Source organism: Dendrobates tinctorius, unplaced genomic scaffold, assembly GCF_039654945.1.
Source record: "Dendrobates tinctorius isolate UK_male_01 unplaced genomic scaffold, ASM3965494v1 ptg000230l, whole genome shotgun sequence".
In the NCBI taxonomy this organism is placed as follows: Eukaryota; Metazoa; Chordata; class Amphibia; order Anura; family Dendrobatidae; genus Dendrobates; species Dendrobates tinctorius.
The window spans coordinates 1944024-1964345 of NW_027361897.1; the positions used below are offsets into that span (position 1 = coordinate 1944024).

Here is a 20322-nt window from a genome sequence, read left to right on the forward strand (position 1 = left end):
TACATTGCACAGCCTGGAAGGTCACTCTCAGGCTCAAGCATGCTGCAGCCTGGAAGCTTCAAGGAAAATGCTGGCTGTTGGAAATCCACATTCCTGGATCATCACCCCCTGGACAGCTCTGGGGGTCAGGTATTGCCCGCAAATGCGGCCAAACTGTTACCAGTTTCCCTTTCTTTTGCTAAGAAACGTCTGTGTGTGAAGGCTTTTGTGGATTGTGGGGCTGCCGTCAACCTTATGGATTTTTTATTTGCTAAGAGCCTTGGTGTACCTCTGTCAAGGCTTAAAGCGCCTATTCAGACTACTGCGATTAATGGTACATCTATATTCCAGGGAGGCGTGGAATTCGTTAATGCCGAAATTTCTATGTCAGTGGGGACATTACATAACGAACAAATGTCATTTTTTGTTATATACAATTTATCAGATCCAGTTGTGTTAGGCATGCCATGGTTGCACCAACATAATCCGGTTATTGACTGGCGCATAGGTGACGTTGTGCGCTGGAGTCCACGGTGTCAGAGTAACTGTATGTCTTTTTCAGTAAACCAGATTAAAATTAAAACACCTTCTATTCCCTATGCGTTTAGGGATTATGAAGATGTTTTCTCTATAGTGGAGTCGGAGAAACTACCTCCTCACAGAGAATACGATTGTCCTATTGAATTGGTCCCTGGTGCCCGTCTCCCTAAGGGGAGAATATTCAACCTCTCTGGTCCTGAGCGTGTAGCCATGAAGGAATACATAGCAGACAGCCTTCAAAAGGGCTTCATTAGACCTTCCACCTCACCTGTAGGAGCTGGGTTTTTCTTTGTAGAGAAAAAAGATGGTGGACTCAGACCATGCATTGACTACCGTGAGCTGAACGCCATAACCGTAAAAAATCAATACCCGCTGCCACTCATTCCTGATCTGTTTAATCAGTTACTGGGAGCTCGCTGGTTTACTAAGCTTGACCTCCGGGGGGCATATAACCTGGTCCGCATAAGAGATGGGGACGAATGGAAAACGGCCTTTAATACACCCCTTGGCCATTTTGAGTACCTGGTAATGCCCTTCAGACTCAGTAACGCTCCTGCAGTATTTCAGCACTTCGTCAATGATATTTTCAGAGATATTTGTGGGGTGTATGTCGTCGTATATCTGGACGACATTTTGATTTATTTTGCTGACCCTGTGACACATGCTCAACACGTCCGTTCAGTACTGCAAAGACTGCGCGAAAACTCTTTGTTCGCGAAATTTGAAAAATGTGTTTTTTTTTGCCGAAGAGGTGCAGTTCTTAGGATACATGGTCTCAGGCAAGGGGTTCCGCATGGATCCTGCCAAGATTCAACCCATTAAGGATTGGGTACAACCCAAATCGCTGAAAGCACTGCAGCGATTTTTGGGATTTGCGAATTATTATCGCAAATTCATCAGGGGATTCTCAGAGATTGCCAAGCCACTCACAGACCTTACCCGGAAAGGGGCGGACGTGACTAATTGGAATCCTGAGGCCACCCGGGCTTTTTCTACACTAAAGGAGTGCTTCATGGCCAACCCGGTGTTGATTCAACCAAACTTGGACCACCCGTTTATTGTGGAAGTAGATGCCTCCGAAGTTGGAGTGGGAGCAGTGCTCTCACAAGGCACTGCATCCCTCACTCCACTCAGCTTCGTCCATGTGCCTTTTTCTCCCGCAAATTCTCTGCCACGGAGAGAAACTATGACATCGGCAACCGAGAACTATTGGCAATCAAGTGGGCCTTCGAGGAATGGCGCCACTTCCTCGAAGGCGCCAAACACAAAGTTACTGTTATTACCGATCACAAAAACCTAACCTACCTAGAGTCGGCTAAAAGACTAAACCCTAGGCAGGCCAGGTGGGCCTTGTTTTTCTCCAGGTTTGATTTTTTAATCACCTTTCGCCCCGGAACCAGAAATGTGAGGGCAGATGCCCTCTCCCGCAGCTTTTGTCCCACACACACCGAGGACTATGAACCAGGTCCCATATTGGCTAATGGTATTGTCGTGTTGGCAGTATCTCTGGACCTTCTGGAGGAGATCCGTAGGTCATCAGAACGAGCTCCTGACACTACGCCCCCCAAAAAATTATTTGTTCCAGCTACCTTTCGCTTACGAGTGTTAAAAGAATCTCACGACTCCGTCCTGGCAGGCCACCCTGGTCTCAATAATACCACTAGGCTGGTAACCAGGAACTTTTGGTGGCCAACGGTGGCCAAGGACTGTAAGGAGTACGTCTCAGCGTGTGAAGTCTGTGCCCGCGCCAAGTCCCCCCATAACCGTCCTACCGGCTGGCTTCAGTCCTTGCCCACCCCTGAAAGTCCATGGACCCACATCTCCATGGACTTCATTACAGACCTGCCACCCTCCAAGGGGAAAACTTGTATTTGGGTGGTGGTGGACAGGTTCAGTAAACAGTCTCACTTTGTTCCCCTGTCCGGCTTACCCAACTCTGAAACCTTAAGTAAGTTGTTTGTTCTTCACGTTGTACGTTTGCACGGCGTTTCGGCAAATATCGTATCCGACAGGGGTATCCAGTTCGTCTCGAAGTTCTGGAGGGCGTTCTGTATACGTATTGGTGTTGAGTTGTCCTTCTCCTCGGCATACCATCCCGAGACGAATGGTCAAACTGAGCGTGCCAACCAAACGCTGGAGCAATACCTCCGCTGCTATGTCTCAGCACATCAGTCAGATTGGGTGGAACATTTGCCATTGGCGGAGTTCGCTCTCAATAATAGATACCAAGACTCCATCAAAACCACCCCCTTCTTCTGTAACCTTGGACTACATCCGCGCTTTGGATCATTTTCGGCCAAGATGTCGGAAATCCCAGGGGTTGAGCAAAATATACATCGTCTGAAGACTATTTGGTCCGAAGTAAACACTAATTTAAAAGGGGCTCAAATTAGACAGACTTCGGCGGCTAATAGACGACGATCCCAGGGGCCGCACCTGGGAGTTGGTGACAAGGTTTGGCTCTCTACAAGAAACATCAAACTTAAGGTACCGTCGGCCAAACTGGGTCCCAGGTTCATCGGCCCATATGAAATATTAGAGGTAATTAACCCGGTAGCGTTTCGGTTAAAGCTCCCGCAGTCGTTTAAAATTCCTAACGTTTTTCATAAGTCCCTCCTCAAGGTATACCGCTCCCCAATTCGTCCCGTCCAGTCCCCTCCTCCTCCAGTTTTGGTCAAGGGCGCCTTGGAGTACGAGGTCCAGGGCATATTTGATTCCCGTCTAGTGAGAAACTCGGTACAATATTTGGTGCATTGGAAGGGCTACGGCCCAGAGGAGAGGTCCTGGGTCCCCGCTAGTGACATTCGTGCAAAGCGGTTGATTAGAAGGTTTCACCTCCTCCACCCTGACAAACCGGGTTTTGAGGGTCCAGAGGCCCCTTTTAGAGGGGGGGTACTGTCACGTCACCGCCAGACTCAGGGCCTGCTGTCCCAGCCTCGGCCAGTAGGAGGCGCCGGACTATCACATCACCGTCAGACTCAGGGCCTGCTGTCCCGGCCTCGACCACTAGGAGGCGCCGGACTGTCCTATCACCGTCTGACCCGTGGCCTGCAGTCCTGGCCTTGGTCTCTGGGAGGCGCTGTGCTTCAACCCCGAGTGATGGCGGCGATAGTCATGAGGCTCCTGCGCAGGCGTCCGCTGGACGCAGGCTTCGCTCCTCGGTCAGTCATGAAGGGGCTGGTGCATCACCATCCAGCCTGGTCCTGGGGGCGGTCCGGATGACATCATCAGCCCACGGGCCTGTGAGGGATGACCTGATCCCTCAAATACCTTGGGACTGCTCTTGCAGGCCGCCGGATATATTCTTGGTTCCCCTGCGTGTTACTGTGTGAATTACTGCTGACTGACTCTGACTTTTGCCTGGACTTCTGACCCTTCTTCTGCCTAACGATTCTGTACCTCTGCGACTCTCCTGGTTTATGACTCTGGCTTCGACCTGGTATCTGTCTTTGCTGCTGTCTACCGTTTTTATACCTTTTCTGCCTGACTGGTTTAGTCTCGGATATCATTGCCTTTGTGTCCTGTGTTGGAACACCTTTCTGGCGACCGTCCTGCTCTGGTCATTGCTCCTATTCAGACAGCACCTCCTGGGCTCTGCTATAAATCCAGATCCCTGTATAGGGGTAAAGGGTATCAGTGTTTCTCGGGGTGTTGTCTGGCTGCAGCCCAGACCGCAGGCAGACGTCACACCTACTCCTTCATTCCGCACTGATCCTTCTCTCTCTTATGGAAGCTTAGGTTGCAGTTCTACGTCTTTCTCCTTCTGTTCCTTTCCCGTGCCAACTGGCTCAGATCACTGAGGCAGCTGCAGCACTCCTTCTCCTCGGACCCGTCCTCAGACTCTCCTGACTGACTGTCTTTCTCCCGCCTGACCTCCCGTCAGACTGACTTCTAGACTGATCTCCTCAGACTGATCTGATCTGTAATTCTAAACCTTCCCAACCTTTTATATGGATCTCAACTCCACCCACCTCCCAGCACATCCAGTGTTCCCTGCAGGGAACCACCAGAGGTGCTCTGCTACTCTCTAAGCACTGAGCCACAATGTGGTTGTGCAGAACCACCCTGTTGTGTGGGGTGCGAGTGTTGGAGTGTGGAAAGGAGTTCCCACCTTACCTGGATGGTGGGGCACTAGACTTTAGGAGAAGGTGCAGTACCTCTGTGGCGACTGAGCCTCAGGGGCGCCACAAGTGCATATGACTTCTCTACAAGTTATATGAAAGATCTCTGGTGGTCTAATCACTGGGACCCCACACTGTTCACAAGAAAGTTTCCAATGTGACTGGAAAGTTAGTGTTGTTTATAAGAGTGGTGCTCCATTCACTTAGAGCACTTTGGACCCTTGCTCCCTGGATCAGTAGGAATCTCAGCAGTTATGATCATATATTTATCATCCATCCTGATAACAGTTGTTTATGGAACAAGCTCTTAAGGTAAGGGGTTTTATTAATATATTTAAATAAAATGTTGTGTAATTAAAGGGCATCTGTCAGCAGGTTTTTGCTATGTAATCTGACGGCAGCATGATGTAGGGGCAGAGAGCTTGATTCCAGTGATGTATCACTTACTGGGCTGCTTGCTGCAGTTTTGATAGAATCCCTGTTTTCCCTGCTGTAGATGTAGAAGTACTATAAATGCTGTGCTGTTTATAACCCCGCCCACATCCCTTATTGGCAGCTTCCTAAGTAAACTGTAGATTGTAGGATTGTAGGAACTTTCACTTCCTGGCGCCGCTGGAGTGGCAGCCTGTTACAGTAGCTCCTTCTTTGCTCTCTTTTTTTCTATTTTCTATTTTTCCTTTCTCTTTTTTTTTTATTGTTACTCCAAAGGGACATTGCACTATGGAAAACCATAAGAGGACCTGGACCTTTGATGGACTTTTTACCTTGTTTTTACTTGGATCTATTGTGTTGGGAAATCCAGGAACTGAACAAGACCCTATTGTCTACTCCAGAGAAGCTATACTGCTGCTTAGGGACACAGCAAGGCAGCATGCTGCTAATAGACCAGAGTACATTCCACCAGAAATAAGGAAGACTAAGAGAAGAGGTTGCAGAGATGGAGCCCTCAGGAAAGCTAGAAGAAGACGCTATAGACCTGCTCTTCCCTCCGCCATTATGGGCAATGTGAGATGGACGAACTGTCGGCGCTGACCAGACATCATCGGGAATTAAGGGAGAGCAGCATGTTGCTGTTTACAGAGACCTAGCTCACCGAAGGTACTCCAGACACTGTTGTCTCGTTGGATGGCTTTAAACTCATTCGCGCGGACAGGACAAGGGAGAGCGGTAAGAAGAAAGGCGGAGGGCTGGCGATATTTGTGAATGATAGATGGTGTGACTCTAGGCATATCGTGGTCAAGGAGCAAACATGCTGTAAGGACATTGAGCTATTAGCTGTGGGCATGAGACCTTTTTATTTACCGAGGGAACTATCGCATGTAATCATGATAGCTGCTTTTTTCCCCTTTCTGCTAAAGCTGATGCCGCCACTGAGGTCCTACAATCCACAGTGAGCATGATGCAGTCCCTTCACCCCCAAGCACTCCTTCTGGTTTCGGGAGACTTCAATCATGTGTCTCCAGTATCCATACTACCCAGTTGCACACAGTATGTTACCTGCCTCACTAGAGACAACAAAACATTGGACTTGTTCTTTGCCAATGTGAGAGGGGCATATGCCTCGTCAGCCCTACCTCCCCTTGGAAGATCGGATCACAACCTAGTGCACCTCCAACCCGTGTACAAGCCACTTGTACAGAGAGAACCTGCTGTCACTCGCACAGTGAGGATATGGACTGAGGAGAGTGATGATGCTCTGAGAGACTGCTTTGAAACAACCACTTGGGAAGTGCTGCAAGATTCCTATGGTGATGACATGGATGGTCTCACACACTGTTTAACGGACTACATTAATTTCTGTGTAGACAACACGGTACCCACAAAAGTAGTGAGGTGCTTCTCTAACAACAAACCATGGATCAGCCTCGGAATAAAGGCTCTTCTCAAAGAGAAGAAGTTGGCCTTCAGATCAGGTGACAAGGGCAGGCAGAGAGAGGTTCAGAAGGATCTGAAGTATCTAATCAGGCAGGGAAAGGCTAATTATAAGAGAAAAATTGAACTGAAACTGTCACAGAAAAGGATTAATGAAGTCTGGGAGGGTCTAAAGTCTATATCTGGGCATAGACAGACTGTCTCCAGGATGGTTGTAGATAAAGAGGGGCTTAATGAACTTAATCTATTCTTTAACAGATTTAATCACACACTGGCTGCTCCTGCCCCTGCATACCATTCACACCTCTCTGCTACAATAACCTCACCCCCTGCTGCAACTTGTCAACTGAGCCAGGGTCTGTTCTTCACAAGTACCCAGGTTGCAAAAGAACTGAATAAGATCAAAGTTTTGAAGGCTGCCGGTCCTGACGGCATCAGTGCAAGGCTAATCAAAACCTGCGGGCACCAGCTGATTGAGATCATTACATATCTGTTCAATATGAGCCTGAGAATGGGTATAGTACCACAACTGTGGAAATGATCGTGTGTGGTACCAGTTCCGAAGAAACCTTATCCGAAAGACCTTAATGACTATAGACCTGTAGCATTGACATCACACCTGATGAAGGTATTAGAGAGATTGGTTCTCACACGTCTCCATCCTCTAGTGAGCTTGGATATGGACCCTCTCCAGTTTGCCTACAGGCCGGGCATTGGTGTGGATGATGCCATTATCCACCTTCTAGATAGGACTCTCTCTCACCTGGAGAAACCTGGGAACACTGTGAGAATAATGTTCTTCGATTTCTCTAGTGCTTTTAACACCATACAGCCAGGTCTACTGAGAGACAAGCTGGGCCTTGTTGGTGTGGACCTCCAACTCTCCACCTGGATCCTTAACTACCTCACGAACCGACCTCAGTTTGTAAAGGTTCGGGACAGTGTGTCAGACACGGTGATCTGCAATACAGGGGCACCTCAAGGTACAGTTCTTGCCCCTTTTCTCTTTACACTGTACACTGCGGATTTTAGGTGCAACTCATCTAGCTGCTACTTGCAGAAGTATTCTGATGACTCTGCAATAGTAGGCCTCATCACAGGAGGAGATGAAGGAGAGTACAGAGATACTAACCAAGCTTTTGTGGAGTGGTGTGAGGGGAACCACCTTAGGATTAATTCCGGGAAGACCAAGGAATTCGTGGTGGACTTTCGCAAGGGCAAAAATCCACCAGTAGTGGTGAACATTCAGGGAAATGACATTGAGATAGTCGACACCTATAAGTACCTTGGTGTGATCCTCAATAATAAGCTTGACTGGGCCCATCACTTGGATGCAGTGTACAGGAAGGGCCAAAGCAGGCTTTATCTGCTCAGAAGGCTGAGAGCCTTTGGAGTTAGAGGGGCACTCCTTGCATCCTTCTTCAACTCTGTTGTGGCATCAGTCATCTTCTTTGGTGTGGCGTGCTGGGGTAGTGGCATATCCACCAGGGACAGGAATAGGCTGGACAAACTGATTAGAAGGGCCAGCTCTGTCCTGGGATGCCGCCTTGACCCAGTTCAGGAAGTAGGCGACAGGAGGATACTGGCCAAGGTGGGCTACATGGTGCAGAATGATTCCCATCCCATGCATGACACCGTGACAAAGATGTGCAGTACTGTCAGTGACCGGCTACTTCATCCTAAATGTGAGAGGGAGCGCTATCGAAAGTCCTTCCTTCCTGCTGCAGTTAGGCTGTATAACCAGCACTGTCCAAAACGGAGAACGACCCAAACAGAGAACTGATAGATCCAAAGTTGTGACAGTCCGGTTACATTTTTTTTTTTTTTTTCGTATATGTACCTACCGTCAATGTAATGCCTTTATGCATCTGTATCTGTACTTGTTCCTGCCTTGCTGCTGTAATGCTCTGAATTTCCCCATGGTGGGACGATTAAAGGATTATCTTATCTTATCTTATTGTCAGCAAGCTGCCAATCAGTAATGGGGGTGGGGTTACACAGATGAGCGGGACTGCCTGGCATGTAACACCTAGTCATGCAGTGATAATCTCCTGCTGATAAAAGGAAATTGAAACTACAACAAGATGCTGAGTAAGTGATACATCACTGGAATCAGTGTATCTGCCCTACATTATATTGCTGTCAGATTTAACAGCAAAAGCCTGCTGACAGATTCCCTTTAACTCTTTACACAACATTTACAAACCGTGTAGCCAGCAGGACACGTTACATTTTCTACTCTATACAGTCATCCTCGGAAACGTTGGCACTGGGGTTGATCGAATAGCTTTGAATAAGAGCTTATCCGAATAGCTGTAGCGCATACCGAATAGCTGCATCGGGAACCTGGATACCTGGAGCGCTCCCGATGATCAGCTGTTCAGCTCCACAGCTACATGTGTTGTGGCTGTGTGGCATTCACAACACATGCATGGAGAGACTGTATGTTGTGATAGTTGGCACCCTTGAAATTGTTTCAGAAAATGAAGTATTTCTCCCAGAAAATTATTGCAATTTTACATTTTGTTATGTAAACTTCAAAAATGGGCCGGACAATATTGTTGCCACAATTTCAAAATTGTGGGTAAAAAACTTTGTTTCAAGCATGTGATGCTCGTTCTAACTCACCTGTGGCAAGTAACAGGTGTGGGCAATTTGAAAATCACACCTTAAACCAGATAAAAAGGGGAGAAGTTGACTAAATCTTTGCATTGTGTGTCTGTGTGTTCTACACTAAGCACGGAGACCAGAAAGAGGAGAAGAGAACTGTCTGAGGACTTCAGAACCAAAATTGTTGAAAAAGATCAACAATCTCAAGGTTACAAATCCATCTCCAGAGATATTAACCCCTTAACGACCGCCGATACGCCTTATAATGGTGGTAGTTAAGGGCACTTAAACCACAGCGCCGTTAATTAACGGCGCTGTGGAAAAAGTGTTTAGCGCCCCCCAGAGTCGGATTTTCTCCGGGGACTCGGCTGCCAGGGAAAGCCGAGACCCCAGAGAACATGATTCGGATTGGTTTTTACCGACCCCGCTTTTGCGATCATCGTTCTTAACCGTATAATGGCGACCGCAAAGAAAAGCAGCGATTTTGCATTTACTTTCTCTTTCCTCTGATGTGATCGCGCATCAGAGGAGAGAGAAATAGGGTCCCCGATCCCCCCGGTACCTCCCGGTGGTCCTTGGGCCCTCCTGCATCCTCCGGTGAGCGCCGCCATCTTCCGAGAAGAAAATGGCAGTCGCATGCGCAGTGTGCCCGCCGAGATCTGCCGGCCAGCACTCGGCAGATTCCATTCATGGTACATTTTGATCACTGTGATAGACGCTATCACAGTGATCAAAATAAAAAAAATAGTAAATACCCCCACCTTTATCGCCCCCTTAGTTAGTGAAAAATAATGAAATAAAGAAAATATATTTATTTTCATTTTTCCATTAGGGTTAGAGAAAGGGTTAGGGTTGGAATTAGGGTTGGAATTAGGGTTAGGGTTGGAATTAGGGTAAGGGTTGGAATTAGGGTTAGGGTTGGAATTAGGTTGAGGATTGGAATTAGGGATAGGGGTGTGTTGGGTTAGGTTTGTGGTTAGGGTTAGGATTAGGGTTGTGGTTAGGGTTATGGTTAGGGTTGGGATTAGGGTTAAGGGTGTGTTGGGGTTAGGTTTTTGGTTAGAGTTAGGGTTTAGGGTTGGGATTAGGGTTATGGGTGTGTTGGAGTTACAGTAGGGTTGAGTTAGAATTGAGTGGTTTCCACTATTTAGGCACATCAAGGGGTCTCCAAACGCAACATGGCACCACCATTGATTCCAGCCAATTTTGAGTTCAAAAAGTCAAACGGTGCTTCCTCCCTTCCGAGCCCCAACATGTGCCCAAACAGTAGTTTACCCCAATATAAGGGGCATCAGCGTACTCAGGACAAATTGCACACCAACTTTGAGGGTCTAATTTCTCCTGTTACCCTTGGGAAAATAAAAAATTGGGGGCTAAAAAATCATTTTTGAGGAAAAAAATGATTTTTTATTTTCACGGCTCTGCGTTATAAACTTCTGTGAAGCACTTAGGGGTTCAAAGTGCTCACCACACATCTAAATAAGCTCCTTAGGGTGTCTAGTTTACAAAATGGGGTCACTTGTGGGGGGTTTCTTCTGTTTAAGCACATCAGGGGTTCTGCAAACGCAACATGACATCCGCAGACCATTCCATCAAAGTCTGCATTCCAAAACGGTGCTCCTTCTCTTCCGAGCTCTGACATGCACCCAAACAGTGGTTCCCAGCATATATGGGGCATCAACGTACTCAGGACAAATTGCACAACAATTTTTGTGGTCCAATTTCTCCTGATGCCCTTGTGAAAATAAAAATAGTGGGCTAAAAAATCATTTTTGAGATAAAAAAATATTTTTTATTTTCACGGCTCTGCGTTATAAACTTGGGGGTTCAAAATGCTCACCACACATCTAGATAAGTTCCTTAAGGGGTCTGGTTTCCAAAATGGTGTCACTTGTGGGGAGATTTCACTGTTTAGGCACATCAGGGACTCTCCAAACGCAACAAGGCGTCCACTCTCAATTCCAGCCAATTCTGCATTGAAAAAGTCAAACGGCGCTCCTTCTGCTCTGCTGTGCGCCCGAACAGTGGTTTACCCCCACATGTGGGGTATCAGCGTACTCAGGACAAATTGCACAACAACTTTGGGGGTCTAATTTCTCTTGTTACCCTTGTGAAAATAAAAATTTTGGGGTGAAAAATAATTTTTGTGGAAAAAATATGATTTTTTTATTTTCACGGCTCTATGTTATAAACTTCTGTGAAGCACTTGGAGGTTCAAAGTGCCCACCACACATCTATATACGTTCCCTAAGGGGTCTAGTTTCCAAAATGGTGTCACTTGTTGGGGGTTTCCACTGTTTAGGCACATCAGGGACTCTCCAAACGCGAAATGGCTTCCGATCTCAATTCCAGCCAATTTGGCATTAAAAAAGTCAAATGGCGCTACTTCCATTCCAAGCCCTGCCGTGTGCCAAACAGTGGTTTACCCCACATATGGGGTATCTGCATATTCAGGAGAAATTGCACAACAAATTTTGTGGCTCATTTTATCGTTTTACACTTGTGAAAATAAAAAAATTGGTTCTGAAGTAAAATGTTTGTCAAAAAAAAAGTTAGATGTTAATTTTTCCTTCCACATTGCTTCAGTTCCTGTGAAGCACGTAAAGGGTTAATAAACTTCTTGAATGTGGTTTTGAACACCTTGAGGGGTGCAGTTTTTAGAATGGTGTAACTTTTGGGCATTTTCTGTCATATAGACCCCTCAAAGTGACTTCAAATGTAAGGTGGTCCCTAAAAAAATGGTTTTGTAAATTTTGTTGTAAAAATGAGAAATCTCTGGTCAACTTTTAAGCCTTATAAGTTCCTAACGAAAAAAAAAATTGTTTCCAAAATGATGCTGATGTAAAGTAGACATGTGTGAAATGTTATTTATTAAGTATTGTGTGTGACATATCGCTCTGATTTAAGGGCATACAAATTAAAAGTGTGAAAATTTCAAAATTTTAATTTTTTTTCCATATTTAATTTTTTTCTGAAATAAATGCAAGTCATATCGAAGAAATTTTATACTAACATGAAGCACAATATGTCATGAAAAAACATTGTCAGAATCAGCAGGATCCGTTAAAGCGTTCCAGAGTTATAACCTCATAAAGTGACAGTGGTCAGAATTGTAAAAATTGGCCTGGTCATTAAGCTGCAAATTGGCTCTGTCACTAAGGGGTTAATGTTCGTTTGCCCACGGTGTACAACATAATCAAGAAGTTTACAACCTATGGGACTGTAGCTTATCTTATTGCTCGTGGACGGTAGAGAAAAATTGATGAAAGGTTGCAACACAGGATAGTCTGAATGGTGGCTAGGCAGCCCCAATCAGGTTCAAAAGAAAATCAAACTGTTCTGCAGGCTCATGGTGCACCAATGTCAGCACAAACTATCCATCAATATTTGAATAAAATTAAATGCTATGGTAGGTGACCAAGGAGGACCCCTCTGCTAACACAGAGACATAAAAACCTAGACTGAAGCTTGCCAAAATGTACATGAGTAAGTGAAAATCCTTCTGGGAAAGTGTATTGTGGACAGATGAGACCAAGATAGAGCTTTTTGGTAAAGCACATCATTCTACTGTTCACCAAAAACAGAATGAGGCCTAAAAAGAAAAGAGCACAGTATCTACACTCAAATATGGTGGAGGTTCGAAGATATTTTGGGGTTGGTTTTCTGCATCTAGCACTGGGTCATCGACTTTATTCAAAGCATCATGAAATCTGAAGATTACCAAAGGATTTCTGGTCGCAATTTAGTGCCCAGTTTCAGTAAGCTGGGTTTGCGATCTAGGTCATGGGTCTTCCAGTAGGACAATTACCCCAAGCATACTTCAAGACGCACCCAGATATGGATGGAAACAAAGTGCTGGAGAGTTCTGAAGTGACCAGCAATGAGGGGTTTTGTGTTAAATTATGTCCGATTTGCCCTTTTTACTCTTTTTTTGTGTTGTTTGAATACACATAAAGGAAATAAACCTGTGTTTAAGAAAACATGGGCAACTGCAATAACTTTCTGGGAAAAAGGGTGCCAACATTTTTAGCCATGACTGTACATCACAGAAGAAATTGGGCTGCCTTATTCTGGAACAATTTCAGTGGTACCAACACTTTCGGCCATGACTGTATATGATTATATGATTGAGATGAAAATGTAGTGACAGATCTTGTCCAAATGTTTTTTTATTATTTGGGACCTAAAAGGAAGAATTTTTTTTTGCTCTATCTCAAGCAAATACTTTGTTAGACCGGTGTTAGCCTTTTTTTTATATTATTTTGAAATGATAGAAACCCCATTTGTGAGCAGCTCTACTGACTGTGAACATACATGTGTCATCTAGAATCTGTGGATTTTGTCATAAACATTTTGACTTTTGAAATTTGTCCTGCAGATGTGTCCCTCCCGAGATAAAAAGATGAAATGAAACGGCTGTGATTGAATATCTAATTATGTAACCTCATTTCCTCACTGCTGGAAACTCAAAAGCAATTAATTGGAACTGGCAACTGAGAAAGTGTTGATTACCGGTAAAGATATTTGGTGAAGGCAGCAACATCCTTCTCTGCATCTGGAGCACAAGAAAACAAACCAAAACACACGATATGTTTCCTGCTGAAAACTTTGATATAACATCATGAAGAGAAGCCGGAATATTCAGTAAGTGATTGACAAGTTAAAAAAACAAAAACTTTACAATAACTTTTCTCTGTTAAATAAAAATAGGATCTATGGTCCAATATGAAGCATTCACCTATAAGGTTCATATCACATAATAAGGCATGATCACGCACAGTTATTTCTATGTGATTTTTTTTCTGGCTGTAACTTTCCGTGTTTTTTGGGCATGTTTCTGGTGTGGGTTTTATGCTGTTTTTCTACATTTAATATTCAAATTTGGAGCACTTTAACTAAGCACCATGACACCTTAAGTCATGACATGTGTCTTCTTTTGCCCCGTGGAAAAATACAGCACTATGGGCTCGATTCATTATCGCATTTGCGCCTTTTTTTATTTGCGTTTTTGGCGTTTGGAGCCTGATTTTGTTTGTGCTATATTCATCTTTCTTTTCGCGTCCTTTTTAAGCTTACTTTTCAATTTACTTGTCTCTTCATTTTGTTAGGTTGCCATTGTTATCGGAGTTTGCCGTTGTCATTAAAATGCCATCTGACTCAACCTTAGCATCCCGTGATTATTGAATAATTTCGCTGCCCCCTGATACATCCTGAAGTTTCCTGCCAGATCATTTCAAAAAGTTGGCATGTATGTGTAAAATCAACGTGGGTGCATGGTAGAACTGATGAGCAGATGTCGTTGCCAACTTTGTCGAACCAAACTGCAAAACGGATAGGGTTTATACAAAACTCACCCAACAGTGGACGTTTTGGGGGGCATTTTCAGGTGGTCCTAATGGAAGGTGTGTTTAATGTCTCAATTTTAGATATTACATTTTTACCAAGTATGGGTAAATAATAGCAAAAAATGAGATTACCTTTTAAAAAGAAAAAAAATCCACAATAAGATGGAACTGAAATAAAAGAACACTGCGTAGGAATAATACGCGGATTACATGACTGCACATAAACGGTGACATCTTGGTAATAATGGAGGTTTCATCTTTATTGCTCAATGTATTGTTCATACAGAGTACATATTTTTACAAAAGGATCTTTTAACAAAACAAAATAGAAAATTACCCCAGGAGCTGGTTTTATATAATATGAGTTTGGATGTGATTCCAGCCGCTCAAGGACAGTAAAGTAGTCGCTGCATTATCAGTATACTACCTAAAATGATGACTCTCTGAAAATCTGATTGATCTTACCAAAAAATTGTTTGCATCCTATTTCTATTGAAATAAATCATTGCTTAAGAATTTATTTTTTTTATATACTGAGCGTTGGGCAGGTGGAAACCTAGTTCGTCTCCTGTACCTGTGTTTTACAGTTGGTACAAAAAGACAAATATAATTAGAAGTAACTGGTAAAATCAATTTTTAAAAAAATGCTCACAGTTATTTCTGTTTACTTTACAGTTAAATATTTTTTTTTTCAAATGCAGGAGTGCTAAGCTGAAAATATTAAAGGGGTTGTCCGCCCCTTAGGATACAAGTCTGCAGTCGCTCTATGTGACTGCAGACTTGTGAGTCCTCACATCGTGCGCACTGCACGCTGTGAGGTTTCTCTGGGGGAGGGAGTTGGCAGGCATCTGACTGCAAGTGGTATGTGATTCACATACTTCTGGCCACATTCCAACTAGACGTGCCTCGCTCAATACAATAACATCTAGTGATGCCGTGCCCCAACTTGTCAGGACACATGCCTGCTTGTTTGCAAACCACATACCTGTGGTCACATGCCTGCCGCTCCCAATGCCGGCACTAAGGATTCCGAACAGTGCGCAGCGCGCGCAATGTAAGGATTCTCAAGTCTGCAGTCACATAGAGTGACCGCAGACTTGTACTCTAAGGCCGGACAAACCCATTAAGGTGTCAGACTCCAGACACCACTACGTCCATAATAAAATACGATAAAAATACCATAAAGCAAATAATACAAATTCATATGCTACATTTTCTATAGCTTATACCATCTAAAAAAGGATAATAGTGGGGAAAAGTGCTGCAGATGTTCAGTTTTTTTAGTAAATACTCTAGATTCCTTCGCACAACACATTGTGAAGCCTAACTAAAATCAGTGTGTTATAATGAGGGTCAGCCTTAGGGGAGGGATAAGATCGACTGACCATATCATGTGTATTTCAGGTTCTGCCAATATTTTTAGGGAAGGTTCGGGGGATAGACAGTATCTATACTGACACTGGTTTATTTCCCTCTCCCCAATGAGTACACATGCATGCAGAGGTAAACCGAGTGTGCATGTGTGTAGGGTGGCTTGAGTCCTTGAGAAGAATAGTTGTCAAGCAAACAAACATGTATGGCCACCTTAACCATGCCACCTGGTAATGATACAAAATAAAAATTCCTCACCCTGCGGACAGTTGGAACTGTTATCGGACTTGGTCTCATTAGGATGTTGTTATAATTTTTTGCTTTTTAGTTATGTTACCATACTATTGTATATAATTTTTATTAGACTACTTTAAGTACGGAGCAGGTGTTTTATTTCTGTGCTGAGCGGTGGTATTTATTTGTGTACTGTGTGCAATCTGTGCACAGGGGCCTAAGAGGTAACGGGGCCAGTAGTACCTCCAAACAAGGTGGAATTGTGCATTACAATGAGCTAGTGGACTGTAATGGGCCCATGTGTTGTCCTTGCACAGGGGACATCTTGGGTGTCCGCCACTGTGCACAGAGCACTATCCAATTCAATGCTGGCCCCGAAAACTGATCTCTATATGGATACTATATATGAACGAAAATTTCTCATTAAGTGGCCTATTTGGCACTTGTGTGCATTTTTCTAAGCCCCATTCAGGCAGGAGAAACTATATAACATTAGATTGTAAATGCACTATGAATACTTCAGCACCAATTTACAAAGTCAGAACCTGGCTGCGCACTTGCAACCATGTAGGTTTTACTCTGAAATACGTTGGCGTTTCATTGTAAAGATACTTTGAGCAGGCGGCCATTGACTATGTGTATCGGATGACTATTCTTATGTGGTCCCCAGGGGCTTCTCAACACCCCAATTCCCATGACTAACAGGTCTCTGTGTATTCAATCAACTGAAGTGGAGACGAAGAAGCCATAGGGGACTGCATCTCTGAAATGCTACAGAGTGAAACATACCTACAAATATCTGTCACATTGTAGAAGGATCATCTTTATTCTCATTTGCACAAGGAAAGACTAGAAGCAATGGGATGAAACTGAATCGGAGGAGTCACAGATTAGATATTAGAAAAAAGTTTTTGACAGAGTGATCAATGAGTGGAACAGGCTGCCACGAGAAGTGGTGAGTTCTCCTTCAATGGAAGTCTTCAAACAGAGGCTGGACAGACATCTGACTGGGATGGTTTAGTGAATCCTGCTTTGAGCAGGGGGTTGGGCCAGATGGCCCAGGAGGTCCCTTCCAACTCTGATTCTATGATTCAATGATACCTGGCTGCAGTACCGCAGCCAGTGTCTGATACATGCTGCCCATAGCAGGTTCTCATTAATGCACCATCCACCACTGTTTTTAAGAAATCTCCTGCACACACTATGAAAAATATCCACAGCGTATATTGAGCAACGCTGCAGATCTGAATTCCACATCAGTCAATTTATGCTTTGGATGTTGGTGCATATTTCATTGTTTGCAAAGCAAAGATGGCAAAGCGGAAGGGAGAAATATGTGTGTGGAACCATTTTTGCAATGATATGATGTTGCTGCTGCATTTCCACTCCAGGAGGTCAGCAGGGAAAATGCATCATTGTAACATACCCTTAAAGGGGTTGTCTCAACCTCTTTTTCTTTTCTTTAGAAGCGCACTGCTTCTGTCCCGCTGACTTCTTGCTCTGCAGGGGGAGGAGCGCTCGTGAAGATTGACAGTTTGGAGCAGATGCATGCTCACACCGCTGGTCCGAACTGTGCATACTCACATGCTGCTAATAAAGGCAATTTTGCCTCTATAGCATGAGAGAAGTCCAGGGGGATTGACGCTGGTCAAATCCAGCAATTGTGCTAGGCTTCAGAGTGGTGTGAAAAGGCTGTGAAGGTGTGCGCTCACTATATAGGTAACTAGTGCTCTGAGAAGGGAGAACATTTTTAGTAGGAAGTAGTTTGCAAAGTTGCTTATACAAATGTACCCACATAAGAACTTGAGACAACCCCTCAAATCTTCGAAAGCACTCTGGGATCCGTAGGTGTTACAATGTGCAGTGTTTACGAAGTGATGTCAATGTTCTTCCAGACGTCTCTCAGCTTTGCGTTCACTTTGAATGGTTTGACCTGAAGAACAACACCAAACTTTCCCTCCAGGTTTGGCAAAGGATCTCCCTCAGGAACCTCCAGAGTGAACCTCTGCAAGATCCATGAGAGAAAAAGAAAAATTTCCATCTTGGCCAGAGCTTCTCCAAGGCAAACTCGAATTCCAGCACCAAATGGTAGGTAACTTTGACTTGGTGAGTACAAACGATGTCCATTTTCATCTAAGAAGCGATCTGTGAAAGATAAGAAGCCGGGTAATGAAGTGGGGCTGTATGATTTGGGATTATTATTGGAATGTCCACCATTATAGTTATGGCGGAGTTGTGCTTAGATTCAACACATTAGTAGAGTTAGGCTGGAGTCACACTAAGCAGCGCAAAATACGTTCAGTATTTTACATGCGTAATACGGATGACAGACCCCTAAACAGTGCTCCGTATGTCATCCGTAATCAAGGTGTGGTCGCGTATTTTGCGCATGTCAGCATCCGTATGGCATCCGTATGGCGAGATTTTCTCGCAGGCTTGCAAAATGGACATATAATGGAGCCCTATGACAGGGTTTCTAACAGAAACCAAAGAATAGATATAGACACATAGACTGCATATATATATAATATATATACAGTGGGGGAAAAAAGTATTTAGTCAGTCAGCAATAGTGCAAGTTCCACCACTTAAAAAGATGAGAGGCGTCTGCAATTTACATCATAGGTAGACCTCAACTATGGGAGACAAACTGAGAAAAAAAAATCCAGAAAATCACATTGTCTGTTTTTTTTTCATTTTATTTGAATATTATGGTGGAAAATAAGTATTTGGTCAGAAACAAGCAATCAAGATTTCTGGCTCTCACAGACCTGTAACTTCTTCTTTAAGAGTCTCCTCTTTCCTCCACTCATTACCTGTAGTAATGGCACCTGTTTAAACTTGTTATCAGTATAAAAAGACACCTGTGCACACCCTCAAACAGTCTGACTCCAAACTCCACTATGGTGAAGACCAAAGAGCTGTCAAAGGACACCAGAAACAAAATAGTAGCCCTGCACCAGGCTGGGAAGACTGAATCTGCAATAGCCAACCAGCTTGGAGTGAAGAAATCAACTGTGGGAGCAATAATTAGAAAATGGAAGACATACAAGACCACTGATAATCTCCCTCGATCTGGTGCTCCACGCAAAATCCCACCCCGTGGGGTCAGAATGATCACAAGAACGGTGAGCAAAAATCCCAGAACCACGCGGGGGGACCTAGTGAATGAACTGCAGAGAGCTGGGACCAATGTAACAAGGCCTACCATAAGTAACACACTACGCCACCATGGACTCAGATCCTGCAGTGCCAGACGTGTCCCACTGCTTAAGCCTGTACATGTCCGGGCCCGTCTGAAGTTTGCTAGAGAGCATTTGGATGATCCAGAGGAGTTTTGGGAGAATGTCCTATGGTCTGATGAAACCAAACTGGAACTGTTTGGTAGAAACACAACTTGTCGTGTTTGGAGGAAAAAGAATACTGAGTTGCATCCATCAAACACCATACCTACTGTAAAGCATGGTGGTGGAAACATCATGCTTTGGGGCTGTTTCTCTGCAAAGGGGCCAGGACGACTGATCCGGGTACATGAAAGAATGAATGGGGCCATGTATCGTGAGATTTTGAGTGCAAACCTCCTTCCATCAGCAAGGGCATTGAAGATGAAACGTGGTTGGGTCTTTCAACATGACAATGATCCAAAGCACACCGCCAGGGCAACGAAGGAGTGGCTTCGTAAGAAGCATTTCAAGGTCCTGGAGTGGCCTAGCCAGTCTCCAGATCTCAACCCTATAGAAAACCTTTGGAGGGAGTTGAAAGTCCGTGTTGCCAAGCGAAAAGCCAAAAACATCACTGCTCTAGAGGAGATCTGCATGGAGGAATGGGCCAACATACCAACAACAGTGTGTGGCAACCTTGTGAAGACTTACAGAAAACGTTTGACCTCTGTCATTGCCAACAAAGGATATATCACAAAGTATTGAGATGAAATTTTGTTTCTGACCAAATACTTATTTTCCACCATAATATGCAAATAAAATGAAAAAAAAACAGACAATGTGATTTTCTGGATTTTTTTTTTCTCAGTTTGTCTCCCATAGTTGAGGTCTACCTATGATGTAAATTACAGACGCCTCTAATCTTTTTAAGTGGTGGAACTTGCACTATTGCTGACTGACTAAATACTTTTTTTTCCCCACTGTATATGTATTCTATGTGTCTATATCTATTCTTTCTTTCTTTATTAAACCTGTCAGTGTGCGTTTACTGTATCATGCACTGAATTGCCGGCTTTGCTAAAAGACACC

The 20322-nt window shown here is 44.2% G+C and overlaps 1 protein-coding gene across 1 annotated transcript in view; it reads right to left on the minus strand.

Moving 5' to 3' along the window:
• Positions 1-14700: 14700 nt before the first annotated feature.
• Positions 14701-20322, minus strand: part of CYP17A1 (cytochrome P450 family 17 subfamily A member 1) — a 29562-nt gene continuing 23940 nt past the window's right edge. The window contains exon 8 of the mRNA XM_073555763.1: positions 14701-18217. Coding sequence (XP_073411864.1) covers positions 17940-18217 — 278 coding nt within the window. The 3' untranslated portion in view covers positions 14701-17939. The remainder of the gene's footprint in view (positions 18218-20322) is intronic.